We start from the raw sequence: 14,400 nt of genomic DNA, 5'->3' as shown, positions 1-14,400 counted from the left end.
GCTAGGCTAATGTTGCCCTTACAGTTTACACTCAGTTCTCTTAGCTTCCTAGAACTGGATTATTTTCCGAGTACAATAATGGAAATATTTTATAACCATGCCTACATGACATCTTGTTCATGTGTAGTTTGTAAAAAATGAATTTGGCTGTGATTAAATCCAGCGAACACATGAGGTCAGAAAAGCTTGAAAGCATTTCTGGAGCCAGCATGCTTACTGCTGGGCTCTGTTTCTTCAGCAGTAGTTCTCTGTGAGTACAAGCATAAGAAGAAAAGTGAATTCCTTATCATTCAAGGTGAATGTAAGACTATTGTGTCAGTCTTGGTGTGAGTTATCTTTAGAATAGAAATGTGAACTCACTGGTCTTCATGGTGTTTGAAGACTTACGTAATAACCCTGGCTGAAATAAATGAAACATAGAGTTGTAACTCCCTGTTTTTCCTTGCAGTGTTCATGAACTTGATTTTTTTTTATATCATAATTTCTGTGTCAAATGAGCTGTACCAAAACATGGAAGATGAAAGAATTTAATTTCTTCTCAGGAGTAAAATTATTTAGTCGTCAAAGTAGCATTCTGACTAAAGAAGAAAGTTGTATTCTGACAGCTACAGACTGTACACTGTATAAGCAATATGCAACATTTAGTGTGTATGTGCTTTCCCAGAGACTCTTTTTTTCCATATGTGATACAGTGCAATTCAGTAGGAAGAAAGAGTATATTTGTTTTAAACTTTTAGTGAGGTTGCTTCTTCAGAGAGCTTTCTACAGTATTAGGAGCACAGTATAATTTGCAAAACTAGGTGAAAGATGAAATAGGAAAGTTGTCATTATTAGGACCTGTGTTCCTTAGATTAATCAGTGGTATTCTTAGTAATTGTGTGGTAGCCTATTAGTGAATGAAACTAACAATTTTCAAACACATCTTTTCCTGGATACTGTATTTGGGAATTATACCTGCAAGTTTTCCTATTGAATCCTGAAATTACAATGTCACATTTGTGTAGATGGATGCTTTATGCTGTTAGTGACTGATCTCCCATGTGGAGACTAGTAAGGAGTCATTAATGAACTTGTAATGTGTAGAGTTGTCTTCAAAGAGAGGAGGGGCATGTGACAGTATGTACAAAATACAGAACAGGCATAGAAGGGAGTCAGCCTTTCAAAAGATCTTCTATGAGCCATTTGCTGTATGTAGAACATACAGGGAGGTATCAATACAAAAGACCTGCTTTTAAATATTTCTTGTGATAGGCATGCACTGATATACGTTTACCACCTATTTCCCCCAAAATCCTGTTTGTTCCTTGTGTTATTTTTGTAAAAGTGTATTAAACATAATCTTTGCACAGAAGTGACAACCCTATAACTCTAGATTTCTGGTTTTGGGAGGTTTCCCATGCAAAAGTATCATTAAGAGACCGACCAACCTAATGTTATTTATAGGAATGTAAATTCCTAGCACATTCAAGGCAAAGGAGCCCTGCACCTGTATACAGCTGTTGGGAAAAAAAAAATGCTTTGCTGTCTCCCCTTTTTTTTTAGCAAGATGGTGTTTACTCTGATTAGGTGTATTAAGGTGAAAACTGTAGTTCTTTGTTTCCAGACAACTGTGTCAGTTTTAAAAGCCTTTTTCTCCCCTACTGTGAAGAAAGGGGCCTGTTTGCCTGTAATGCACTGTAATCCTCCCAGCCTATGTGGTCTTTTTAGTAGTTGTGTCCCATTTCTTGTCTGTAGCTTTGCACCAGTTCAGCCAGCCAGTAATGGATATTTTCATGAGGGTGAAAGGGAACAGGAGGAGTGAAAATGGAAATGACTGACAGTTTTTGTTGCTGTTTGGAAGCATGTCAGGTCTTCTGCATGTCTCCAAATGCCTGCAGAGTTTGTTGGCTCACTGTCGGACTGGGCAATGAATTTATTCTAGGGACTTTCCATGAAACATGCTTAGATGGTCCTGTATCTGCTGGAGTAAGATTATCTGTATGTAACTCCAAACCATCAATTTCCAGTAACATGCTGTTGGATCTCAGGAATCAACACAGAACTTTGGATAGGGAGCTTATGAATACATTGCAGAGGGAGGGAAAGACATCCTCAGTATGTTGCTGATTTTGATCTCCCTAAATACCACAGGGAATTTGAAATTCTTAAGCTTATATGAAAAAGAAATGCAAATTTGAAAGGTAGAATGCAGTGTATGTGCAAACTAAATGTTAACGTATCAATCGGGGAAAGAGGGGGTTATTATGAAAGATGTTCTCTTTTGTAACAGTTGCACACTGAGACTTGAAGATGCATGTTATTCAGTCATAAGGCACACATTTTTTTCTCTACAAAAATAATTATTTGGTATTGCAAATGGAAATAAGCTTGGAAGAAGAATGAAGTTTGAAGGTCACATTTTCTGATGATGTGAAAGAAGTGTAATTAGGAATATATAAGTCAGTATTTAACTCCCTGTGTTCTGCTGAATCTCTGAGCTGAATTACATCCATCTACTGCTGTAAGAATATAAAAAAGTCTTAATTGCTGTCTCTTATGTAAAAAGAGTTAAGGAACAGGTGTGCTTTTAAGTAATGCTGGTCTGTTTTAACACATCTGCTTTTCTTACCATGCTACAATTAATCTTTCTGACCAAGCAGCTTAAACTTGCTGATAAATTCTGCGAGATACAACTTATGACCCTCTTCCCATCTGTAAGTGTCTAAGCGAATGCATAGTTCTCCAAGGTCCAAGGAAATTTAAAGGAAGTCTGAATTGATGTAGCACAGAAACTGATAGGTCCAGTGGGAAATGCAGGCTACTAAGAATCAACTGAGGTCTGTTTAGGAATGCATCTGAATTTGGCCATAAACTGATTAGTTTAATTATCCATATCCTTCCATTACATCTGAGATTTTAAGGATATCTAATAGGAATAAATTGGAGAATGGAAAGCAAATGTGAAAATATTCTTCTCTTAAACCTAATTGAGATGTGGCTCAAGATAGTGTTAAAGGCTATATTAAAATATGGACACTGGGATATCTGTTGCTTCAGCTAGTTACTGTCAACAAACTTCACTGAATATACTGTAATTTTTTACATGTGCTCAGTCATAGAACATTATCATTATCAGTAGACATTTAGATATACAAACCAGCCTGCCCCTCCATCTGCTTGCTTCAGAATACTTGGCATTTATTTTGCAACATTGTAAAAGTAGTTACAGCTTTGCAGTTGAGAACTATTACAGCAATATCAATTTTTCATATTCAAGTTAGCTTTAAAACTAGAAGTTTGCCTTTTATTTATAACTCCTAGTGCCTTGCTCTATGCTTATGCATGGGGTGGGGGAGTTAAATGTGTGGAATACAGCTGGGCAATAAATAAGGTTGCAAAACTCTGTCATTAGTAAAAAAGCCTTTTGCAGTAGTACATTAAAATAAGAAGTATCTAGAGCACTGGATTAAAAAACCCAAACCCCGCAAAAAGCAAACCAAAAACAATTCCTTTGATTATAACCAGGAATTTGCCTCTGCTTTCCAAAGTATTTTAAGAAGACATTTTTTTGTGTGGTTTCCACAGAAACATTTTGCAGCAAGAAGGTATTAGTGTTTAAAATAAATTGTTAGCTGAGGCAATGGGAAAATGGAGACTCTATTTACATCTTGTGTAGTTGAATCTTCATCATTTTTTGCTGATGATCATGTTCAGCTAAGAATTTGCCTAATTGTTTTCTGGTGGTTGTAAGCTAAGTGTATATGAAATGATTGTGGCTATTTTGTAAAATTAACCATACATTCAGAATGGCTGTTTTGGATAGGATAGCATATTAATGTTGACTGGAAGCAGGAAGTTTTTATTTTCATTTTCCTTTCCTTTCTCTCCCCCTACCCCCCAAGGAAATTTGTTTTTGAACAGCTGTTTTAGAGACTGCAGAAGCTGTTACATTTTTCAAAATTATACCAGACAATAAATGAGAAGATAGGTAAGGGGAGAAAACAACCCTAATCAGTTAAATTTATTAGAATTTCACAGTTCTCAGGAGGCTGTAAATTGTAAATTGATACAACCCTGGAGTGAGAGAAGAGGTAGAATGAAATCAGATTCCATGTAGATCTATAAAGGCAAAATGGCACTAAAATTTAATTTTAACACTTAAAAATACATTCAGTGGTGATATGGGGCCAAGTATGTTAAACTGTACGTTTCAGAAAACTTATTACCATATTCTTTACGATGGATTCAGAGTGATGTAAAGATTTGTCTTGGGCGACACCTGCAATTCATGCAGACTTTTCCAGTAGTAAATGCAATGCTTTGTCATATTTAACGGGAGTTGAGCACACTGAACTTAACAGCAACTTCATTTAGCTGAAGATGCTGCACATCACCTCTTTAGCTATGCTTATTGAGCATATGACTCGAGTGCTGTCCCTGCCACTCTTCATGGGTACTGAATCAGACAAAAAGCCTGTCTCCAAGTTTTCAAAGCTGCCCAAAGAATGAATGTTTGGTATTTTAGAGATTTCTTTGTCTTCATAAGAATAATATCTTCAGTTATGTTTCTCTGATGCTATGAAGCTGTCACCCTCAAGGCTAAAACTCTTAGAAGTATGAGCTAGGACTTTTACTGCCACAACAACAAAGTTTAGGATGTAATTAGAAAAAGTATTAGAGTGGCTGAGTGTGACAATGGGAATAAATTCAGTTTAGTTTTCTGGTTACTCTGTTTAGTTTTCTTTCACATGAAGATGATAACAGCAAGGAGAAAATGAGATGCCAGAAATGAGGGAAAGAGTAGAGCGAAAGCAAGGAATGGGAGGAGATTTATCAGGAAAGAGGAAAAGAGAATGATATGCTTCATAGAAGGAAGAAAGAAGTTAGACATCCAGCAAGTTACTGTTTTCTTATTTATCTTCTGGGAAAAACATACTAGGTTGGAGACAACATCTGAAAACCTGTATGTGCAAATAAAAGAAGGCAGCTTAGCTGCACTTTTCATAAATAGGCTGAGACTCTATCTGCACACAGTGACATTTAATTAAGTCAGCAAGCTGAAAGTGATTTTTTTTTACCCTATGTTTTAGTTATGGCTAAAAAATTATTGCGGTTTGTAATTTTGTATCCTTATCTGAGCAAAATTCCATAAAGTAGATTAGGAGTTTGCCTACTCTGGAATCTCTGTCAATAGTCTATCTATACAGTAATTTTTAATACTATTTGACTGAGTAATTACAGAACTAGATGGTAAGCTAGTCCTGTGACACATTGTTTTAATTACAGTTGTTTGTGTTCACACAGAATAAAGCAAATAAGTGAATAATTGATAACTCAGCTAAAAATGGGGGGCCATCAGCCTGCTCAGACGTAGCTTTTTCTTTTAGGGACCTAGTTATGATATGATGTTTTTGTGGTCTTTACAGGAACTCCTGATCACATGACAGTGATCATTTGGCACCCTTCTCAAGGGACTCATACTAGTGAGAAATGTAATACTGTAAAAATTACATTTTTAACTGGTGCCACACTTCTGCACATTTTTTTGTCACACTGCTCTCTGCTGAAGTGGTGTAGTAGATATACCAGGTTTTTACACACAGAAACAATTCTGGGTTAGCAGAGGATTAAGTGCAGATAAATAACATGTTTCATAAAAGGTTGTTACACCCTCTCTCCCATTGACACTCCCACCTGCACACCCAGATCAGAAACACAGCCTGGCACAGCATGCTTTCTTTTAGATCTCTGCAGACATTTGCCTGCCACAATGCAACATAAATTTTGTCTTAGTTATCAGACTGTGATTATAAAATAATAATGGGAAGAGAGATCTCAGCCTGTTCATAAAGAACAGTGATTTTTTTTTTTAGTGTAAAAAGAACCTGAATTAAAAGGACCACACTTTTTTCATTTGCATATCTTATAACTTACAGTAATTAATATAGTTAGAGGAAAATATGAAAGACAAGTGTTTAATTTTCTTTTTGTGTGTGTGTGTGAAAAGTTGATGTTGCTTGCTGATCGGAAGTAGTACTAGAAGATGCCCATCTTGAATGAGACATAATGCTCAGAGAAATGAGATCTGGTGCTTGGAGGTGCTATGCACCCACTGTCGCTCTCTGGAGGCACTGCAAAACTGTCGTATTGAAATCCAGCAGGCTCTTCTGCCAGACACCATGCCAGAGATGATCCTGACTATTCATTGTGACTGATAAACTTTAAGATATATGATATCTTCCTTTTATTCTGAACCTCCTCTTTTCAGTTCACTTCCTTCCATTCGAACACCAAAATCCTTCTGGAATGGCAAATGCCAAACAAACATCCAGGCTGAAATGGTAGATCCATTTGTTATTAGTGTATCTTTCTTTCCTCTACCCCCTTTATTTTCTGAAGAAACCACTTGTTTGCTTTCTCTTTGTTTCTTAGCTGTTAGAAAGCCTTTAAAAATGCTTTTACTTCCTTGACATGGCATTATGCTCTTTGGAGGGAGGATCAGCTGGAGTCATGGCAAAGAGAGCTGCTGTCCTGGAAGTTTTATTTTGTATTCACCATATGATTCCCAGAATTGCATTGTTCCTTCCCAGAGGGGGAAGATTGGTCTCTCATGCAAATCACTGGTCCTTTTCTAGGCTTTTGTAGCCTTCGTGAAATTGTTGGAAAGGATCCTTCTTTCTGCAGAGCGGGGAGGAGGAATTGCACCAGACAGGCTGGCCCCAGTCATTTTATCCCTTTCCTGTGTCTTACAACTCCTTTTGACGAGCAGGCACCAGGCAGTACCTATCCTGAGTTCCCAGGGCTTCTGCTGCTCTTGTGCAGCTGGTGCGCCAAATTCAGCAGCATTATCTGACTTAAATCGAGACTTGCATTGGTATGAGAGTACACAGAATCTGGCCCACAGCCTTGTCTGTATGCAAAAGTATCCCTGCTCATTTAAGCTGAATTGATAAATAAGTGTTTTTCTACTAACTTAAGTGGTACATGAAGTTAGTACCAGTTAAACAAAATTATCATGTGTACATTATTTCAGCTGATAATATTTTGTGAGTAGAGGTGTCCACAGATTCAGTTTTCACAGAGCCTTGTTAGTGCTTATGGAAGTGCAGCTGTTATCCTCAGGAATACCTCCAAGCCTTGGAAAGTCTAGCAACAACACAGAGAATGTGCAGTAATAGTTAGGAATTTATTTTAAAAGTAGTAAAGTGACAAAGCGAAGTGGAAGGAATAAGACTAGAAATCGTCTGGACAGATCTGCACTGTGATTGAAAGTAGCAGGCGTTAAAGTACCTGTTTCATGCAAGCGAATTAGGCAGGACAGAAATTTTAATTTAACCCTCATCTCTACAGACATCAGCACATACAAGCAGAGAATTATTAGCACCATCTGTTTTATCCACAGTAGTTTCCATCAGTTGTGTTACTTTGCTTTTTTAGTGTTTAAGCACTGCTTTGAAGCTGTTGTGTTAATTTTTAACTTGGGCTGAATCTGTGCATAGATGCTTATAGCGGTGTCAGCATGCTAAGATCATAGCTGTTAGTTTAATGAATGGAAGTATTAGCTCTGTGCTGGTGCCGTACATTAATAGCTGTGCAAGTTCAATCAAATACAGTACTGACTTTGTCATTGTGTAATGGTATTTACCAGATCTTAGATGGACTGCTGAGAAAGATGAATGTAATCTTTCATTTTTGTCTGACTTAAAAATAAGGTAACAAAATCATTTTCATAGAATATTTTATTATTATTCTTTGCAGCAGGAGAATAAATGTGCCTGTGGACTTATGTATGTATGAGGGACATTGTAGTGAATGGAGGGAAAACTAACTGTTGCAACTGTTATCTTTCATGTAGCTTAATCTCATATACTGAATTAGTGGAATTAATACCAAAAAGAAAAGAAAAAAAAGTATGCTTATTCCTTCCTTTTTTTCCCCTTTTTCCTTCACAGAACCTCAAGAAAGTGTTTGTAGAATTTAGTCATCAGGAGCTGTTTGAGTTCTATAACAAGGTCTGTAGATTTTACAATACTATAGCTTCTTTGTAAACACCTTATGCTGCTCAGCAGGAAGTGTTGCCTATATGAATTAAATCTAATGAAACTGGAACGAAAATGGATCCAACTTTAATTAAGGCTGTTGGATTTGTTTGATCACATAAAGCATTTTCAAGAAGAGTCTTTGCATTCAGATTTGGCATAGACAGGGCTTGGGTCATTGTAAGCATACCTGGCAGTTAGATCGAGAGCAGTAGCTGATGATTAACAATGAGGAGCTCTCTGGAAAGAGCATCTTTGTGTTACGTCTTCAGTTGAAATGCCAGGCTCGTAATCCAGTCAAAATGAACTCTATTATTTTTTTTTTCTTGTTATTATGCATTGGAAATTCACAGAAAAACATCTGTGCATGTAAAAAGGCAGTATTTAGACAACTGTTTCTTTAAAATTTGAATATTTAGACTGCAGCAATGAATTCTAATAGCTTCATGTAAAAACAAATATTCATGAGTACAGGTTTTTTTTATTGCTATGTGAATAGATTTAGTATGCATAGTTGAAGATATTGGAATGTGTTTTTTTTCTGTTTGCATGTTTCTAAACAACATTTTATATGAGTGGAGTTTTTTCTCTCTTTTTTGTTCCTTTAAATAGCTGGAAACTATACAAGCACAGCTGGATTCCCTTATGTGATGTTTTTGAAGACTTATTTCTCCATCACACTCCTGCCACCTCATTATTTTGAATTGAAGATAGTTTGCCAAGCTGTGTTTGCTGAAGGATTCAGTGGGTTGCTTCCTGTAAAATTATATGGCTTATCTCCTTTTTAGACCAGTAACATTAGCCAAGAGCCTTTTGTTAAGAGTCTGAAGATTTTAATGGACTTTCTCTTGTTTTCTGAGCAATTGTGAAGAATAATTTTACTTGCAGAAAGAAAAAAGAATGCTACCATGCTTCAGAATTTTAATTTTTTTTTTTTGTCCTGTTATGTGTGTTAGTTGATTCTGGTAGAAATTTGCATACTAGTGAGGGACCAGGAATCAAGTCTATTTCTTAGACATAAAAGGAATATAGAAGTAGTAAAAAAAATACATTGCTAATAAAATCTCTATCATTTAGAATTGTTATTCATATGATTGATAATGCTTATTTCAAATTTGTCAAAATAAATTCACAATTTAAAAATGAATTGGTTTAGTTTGGGCTATTTTAACTTCATTTCATTATCTTTGTTCTTTTTTTATTTTGGTTTTTTTTTTCTTCTAAATAATCAACAATGTCACTGATTTCAGTGTTTACTTTTGGCACAGAGAATAGATACGGCTGCTTGGCACTGCATGCATACCAATGAATCTAAGTAGTATGGTGTATAACTGGGGGAAGAAGTCTCAGAGTATGTAACAAAGAACACTGAAATAGTCTGACGATCAGATTTCTGAAAGCTATTTGTTGATCCTACCACCATTTTTACATCAAACAGGAAGAAATAAAGTACAGTGACTTAAAGGCCAAGTTACTCGTATTTTCACATGTTAATTCCAGATGAATGGGGATTCATGAGCAGTATGAGGAGATACTCATCTTAGTTCTTGTTTGTTGCTGTTCATTGACAGGCAACTTCATTGCAGCACCTTGATAATAGGCACAATATACAACTCTCTACTCCAGGCTAATAGAAAGTGAGAGGAAATAAAGAACTTTGGCATTAGCTTGTCTTTCTTCCTCCTTAAGGGATTCCCTGAACAAGGCTTTTTCTTCCAGATGCCTAAACCAGGGTTGGTTAATACCCAACCAGCCTGTTTTCTTTTGAGGTTTGTTTGCTCATGACAGTAGATGTAAGTATAGCCAAAAGTTATGTTTTGAATAGCTAGTGTTTAGGTCCTCTTGTGCCAGATTTCTTGCTTTGTTGCTTTTGGAGGGTTGTTTGGGGCTTTTTGTGTTGCTTTATTACGGATTGTGCTGTACTGAAGGTGTTTGCACCAGTTGTCTAAGCTGTGAGATAATAGATTTAGAAGATAAAGTCGTTAACAGCCTACGTGTGAGTAAAGGGCACTGAAGAGAAAAAAAACACATTTATCATAGTTCTTAACTGAAATGCCAGACAATACTGTACCACTCTGGTAAGGTAACTCTATTACCCTGTTGGAAAGAAGAAATGAGTCACTGTTGCAGGGCAGAATCTTACCCTCTACACCTTGTGAGGCTTGCTGCCAAAATCAAGCCTTGTCTCAAACCAGTGGCAAACATGCCTTATCTTCTGGGAATGTAATACTCCCACCCACAGACATCACATGCTTAGTCTGTCTATTCAGCAACAGCTCGACGGCTCACTCATCTCAGTCTGCATAGGTTGGTGTGTGTCTGCAGGTGACCACATACCCACCATTCCCTTTGCCTGCCAGCATTAGCAGTGCTTTGTAGTTAGCCCAGCTAGGAAAATCCCCTTCTTCTTGACAGTTAGGTCGTGGCTTCTCCACTGGTCCTGTGGGACAGTATGTTGTGTGCTAGGACACTGCTTTTCAGTGTTTTCCCTGTGTTTCCAGAGCTTAAGTTCTGGAAGTCAGATCTGAAGCAAATTGAAGACTCTCCTGTATGGATGCAGGACATACTAAGGCAGTTGTCCAAATGTGAGAGAGGGGTTAAGTTATCTTTGTGAATGTAGGCGGTGGTGGATGAATCCTGGAGGAGGGGGTGAAGGCAGGACTCGTTTGGAGTGCAAGAAGCGTTGGACAAATTAGCAGGCACATCTGAAGAAAAAGAAGTCAAAGACAGAGTAGGAAGTAACTGGGTGGGGGAAAAAGGAAGGAGACAACAGAGTAATGGATACTCCCAAAGGTGGAATTTGGGAGTTGGAAAACTATAAGGAAGAGACGAGGAACACTGGAAAAGATGGCAAAAGTATATACACAAAGAAAATGTTAGGCAAAGGGGGAGAAAAACCTTATATACTACGGGAATGGGAAGAAAATTGGGGAAACAAACCAGAGTTAACTATGAAAACTATGGCCAGTTGTGGCCAGTTGTGTAACTGTATCTAGTATTTTGAACTAGCCCATAAGTGTCAGCGTTGGTGCAAATTTGGCCAAAATCAAAGAAAAGTTTGCGATAACAAAAAAGAGCATTTTAAATCTAGCTTTAATAGGAAATATTTTAAAAGTGATAAAATAATCTTAAAAGGAAAGCCAGAAGAAACTAAGCCTAAGATTGCAAGGATTCTGTAAAATTTATTTAGTGATTGTCCTTGTTTGCAGGTGGATGAAGAGATTTATGATTTCTTCAGCAGTGGCTGCCTTTTCTTTTTTGCTAAATGTACCAAATGTCTTACTGTCAGAAGCCATAATAAAAGCCATAGTATACCTCACGGTAGGAAGTACAGTTGTTATCTTTTGTCAAGGAACGCTCAGAAATAAACAGTTTAGAAATACTTTTCTGTGTGTAATGGGAAGCTTTGGGGTTGAACATTATTAGGTAGCAATGGCATAACCAGTACCATCTTAGGGAAGAACATTGTCACTTATTTAAGTGCTCCTGAATAAGGAGAGAAAATTGACCATGCAAAAGCAGAACTATTTAGGAGGGTTTTGTTAGGTCTTTCAGAAAAGAAGGCTTTTATTCTGGTTGCTGCTTCCCTGGGCCTGAGTGGACCTGGAGAGGGGAAGATTAGTCTGACCCTGAGAGCAGCTTCCCCTGCTTAATTTGGATAAAGTCCTGGTGTCCCAGCAGTGTCAGGGAACGAGAGAAAAAGAAGCACCAGCACAGACTGGGGGATGCCTGGAGAGAATGGGAGATCTGCCTGCAGCAGGGACTAGAACCCATGCCATGCCTCAGAGACAGTGAAAGAAAAACACTACTGGGAGGAAGAAGGCAGGTAGCTACTTCAGAACTGAATGCACCAGGTTGGGGTGGAAGCATAGGCAGGGGTGTGCATGCCAAAGGTCTTCAAGCTTTTGTTTTGCATTCTGGTAAAACATAGTTTTGAAGAGTGAGTCTTGTGGGTATTTTGGAGTTTTTACTGCAGGAAAGGAAAGGGATACGTCCCAGGCTCTTTTCAGTTCAGAGTCCTAGCAAACCATTGGTCTGTAATGTCCCTTGGGCATGATCCAGAACTGAAATTACCAAGGCTTCTGATAATGTTGAAGGAAAATATTTGCAGAGATTTACTGACCTCTAAAACTGGAATTTCAATGAGTAAGAATTAGTAAATCTACTTTCAGATCTTTCAGTGCATTTTAAAAACATTTGATTCATCTTTTATCAGACATTAAAGGTAGTATTTTCCATGACTGTACTTCTCTCAAAGCTGTAATATCAAAATCTGCCTCAAATGGACTATTAGCAAAAGAAGGAGATCTTTCGGTTTGGGTGTAAACAAGCATCAATATTGTTTTGATGTGAAGACTTGGAATTCTGGGCATAAAATGAAAACCAGTGTGAGAACTACCTCAAAAATATCAATTTACTGGTAAACAGCAACCACTCATACATCACTTAGCAACACTAATAGCACATTAGTGCTTGTTAAGTACAAATGCATTAGATTATCTTTGCCCAGTTCAGCCTTAGGCATATACTTCTTGTTTCTCAACAAAATATGAAATGTGTGTAAGTTTCTGCTTTCTGTTTTTGTTAAAATACGTAGCTAGATAGACAAATACAACTTTACTATCTCAAATTTTGACTAATTGCCAAACTTGCTTTGGCTCTCCAGAGGAGGCTTTCAAATTCCCCTTTAATTCCTGGATTTATTGCCACATCAATTTTGAGTTACGACTTGCAGCTTCATTTCCTACAGTCTGATTTTAAAGACTCTGAAGTCTTGTTCTTTCAAAGCATAAAGAATTTACTGAAATGCTAAGTCTTACATTGGTTAAAGGAAGAAAAGTGTTTATTGTGATAAAATGGTATAAGCTCCCCTTCACACTTGTTCCATCTCATGTTCTCTGATTTCCAACATCAGTAATATTTCATTGTTTGGCTGTATTGGCATATCATATCTTCAAAGATTATGAATTCACTCACATTATGGTAAAGAAATGGCAGCTCAATAATGCCTATTGCCCAGTGAATAAGTATCATATCATTTTGTGAGCATTGTATAGCTTATTTGACTAATGAAAATGAACAACATTTGGAGCCAGTGTGAGAAAGTTCCTTTTCTATGGAGCAGCCAAACAGGCCTTCTGAATAACAGTGATTTCATATAGGTGGATGAACTACGCTGCTACTGTCTGATACACTCTTCATGGTGTCTCATAAACTAGTAAGATGCTTTTATCTGCAACTCTTGCATAAAGTGATTTCTAATTTCCATAGTAATGAATCAATTTTATTGGATTTTCCCTTGGCCTTTGTAATCATGTTGATCAGACCCAATTACATGCTGTAGTTTTAACTGAAATAAAGTGTTTAGATGATCCCTTCATTCCTTCTTGAGTTTTTCAAGAGATAGGGGAAAATATTGGTCTGTTACAAATCAGATGCTGTCCAGCTGTGTTGAGCTATGTATCCAGGAAGCACTTGTCCCTCTCACTGACAAGATCAGTTCCTTCTCTACTGAGGCCAAAGTATCTTCCATGGTTTTCCAAGCTTTCCTCTATTTACTGAAATCATAGAAAGGCAAAGTGGAGCTCTACACATGTTGGAAATATAACTGTCTTGACCGGCTATTCAAATAAGATGACCACTTTGTTAGAGCAAATTCTTCTTCCAGTGGGACACTTTTAATTTCTTGTCATCAATGTTACCTTAACTGTCCCTTTATGGTAATATACAGCATACATTCAATGGATGAATATAGTATCTGTCTCTGAGATGGCTGTAGAGTACTTTTCTGTAGAGTATGTTATAGGATTGGACATGCTGGAGCATCAGATTGTGGTTTTTTGAATTCACTCTCTGGTCATTCAGGACAACTGAAGGGAGGAGAAGCAGGACCCCCTGGTCAGTGCTAACGAGATTCCTTGCATCTGCACTGTGTGGGAAGGTTCATCCCACGAGGGTTAATATGAAGGGCTCTGCGTACAGGTGAGCTGACTTTGTTTCTTCTCATTCCAATCCATAGGTTCAATAGTAGGACGACTTAACTAAATTGCATTTCATGGGCAGCATGAGAATACTGTGCTTTTTCCATCACCCACTTGTTTGTTTTTCTGCCTCCAAGTGTTAAGAAATGCAGCTTTGTTTAAAAAAAAAAAAGGCAAAAGCAATTTGATTTAAGAAATTATGCAATTAATGTATACAGTAAGCATTTTAAAGAAGGTTTGCTTTCTTGGGTTTTTTTCTACTTTTGAAGTGTTTGCCATAGCCAATATCCTTGTAGGCAGCTGAGAATGATTCTGAGCAAAGCCCAGGGGAGTGAGGAAAGGACCATGTTTCCTGTTCCACCCACTGCTCCCTGTTGAGCATTGGGGTACAGCTTAGGCTA

General features: G+C 37.4%; 1 protein-coding gene across 8 annotated transcripts in view; it reads left to right on the top strand.

The window, feature by feature from the left end:
* Window positions 1-14,400, top strand: part of COMMD10 (COMM domain containing 10) — a 126,118-nt gene that overhangs the window by 105,615 nt on the left and 6,103 nt on the right. For 6 of the 8 annotated variants that reach the window (XR_011323381.1, XR_011323382.1, XR_011323379.1 and 3 more), the window contains 2 exons: window positions 7,932-7,991; window positions 8,631-9,165. The exons of the other annotated variants lie outside the window; for them this stretch is intronic. Coding sequence is in view for 2 of the 6 variants with exons in the window: in XM_069777176.1 (XP_069633277.1) it covers window positions 7,932-7,991; window positions 8,631-8,669 (99 nt within the window). In the remaining 4 variants the exon portion in view is untranslated. Of the gene's footprint in view, window positions 1-7,931; window positions 7,992-8,630; window positions 9,166-14,400 lie in introns of those variants that run through there. 8 annotated transcript variants of the gene reach the window in all.

This window comes from Haliaeetus albicilla, chromosome Z, assembly GCF_947461875.1.
Source record: "Haliaeetus albicilla chromosome Z, bHalAlb1.1, whole genome shotgun sequence".
NCBI classification, from domain to species: Eukaryota; Metazoa; Chordata; class Aves; order Accipitriformes; family Accipitridae; genus Haliaeetus; species Haliaeetus albicilla.
Note: the sequence above shows the minus strand (reverse complement) of the source record. Positions and strands in the feature narration are given on the sequence as shown.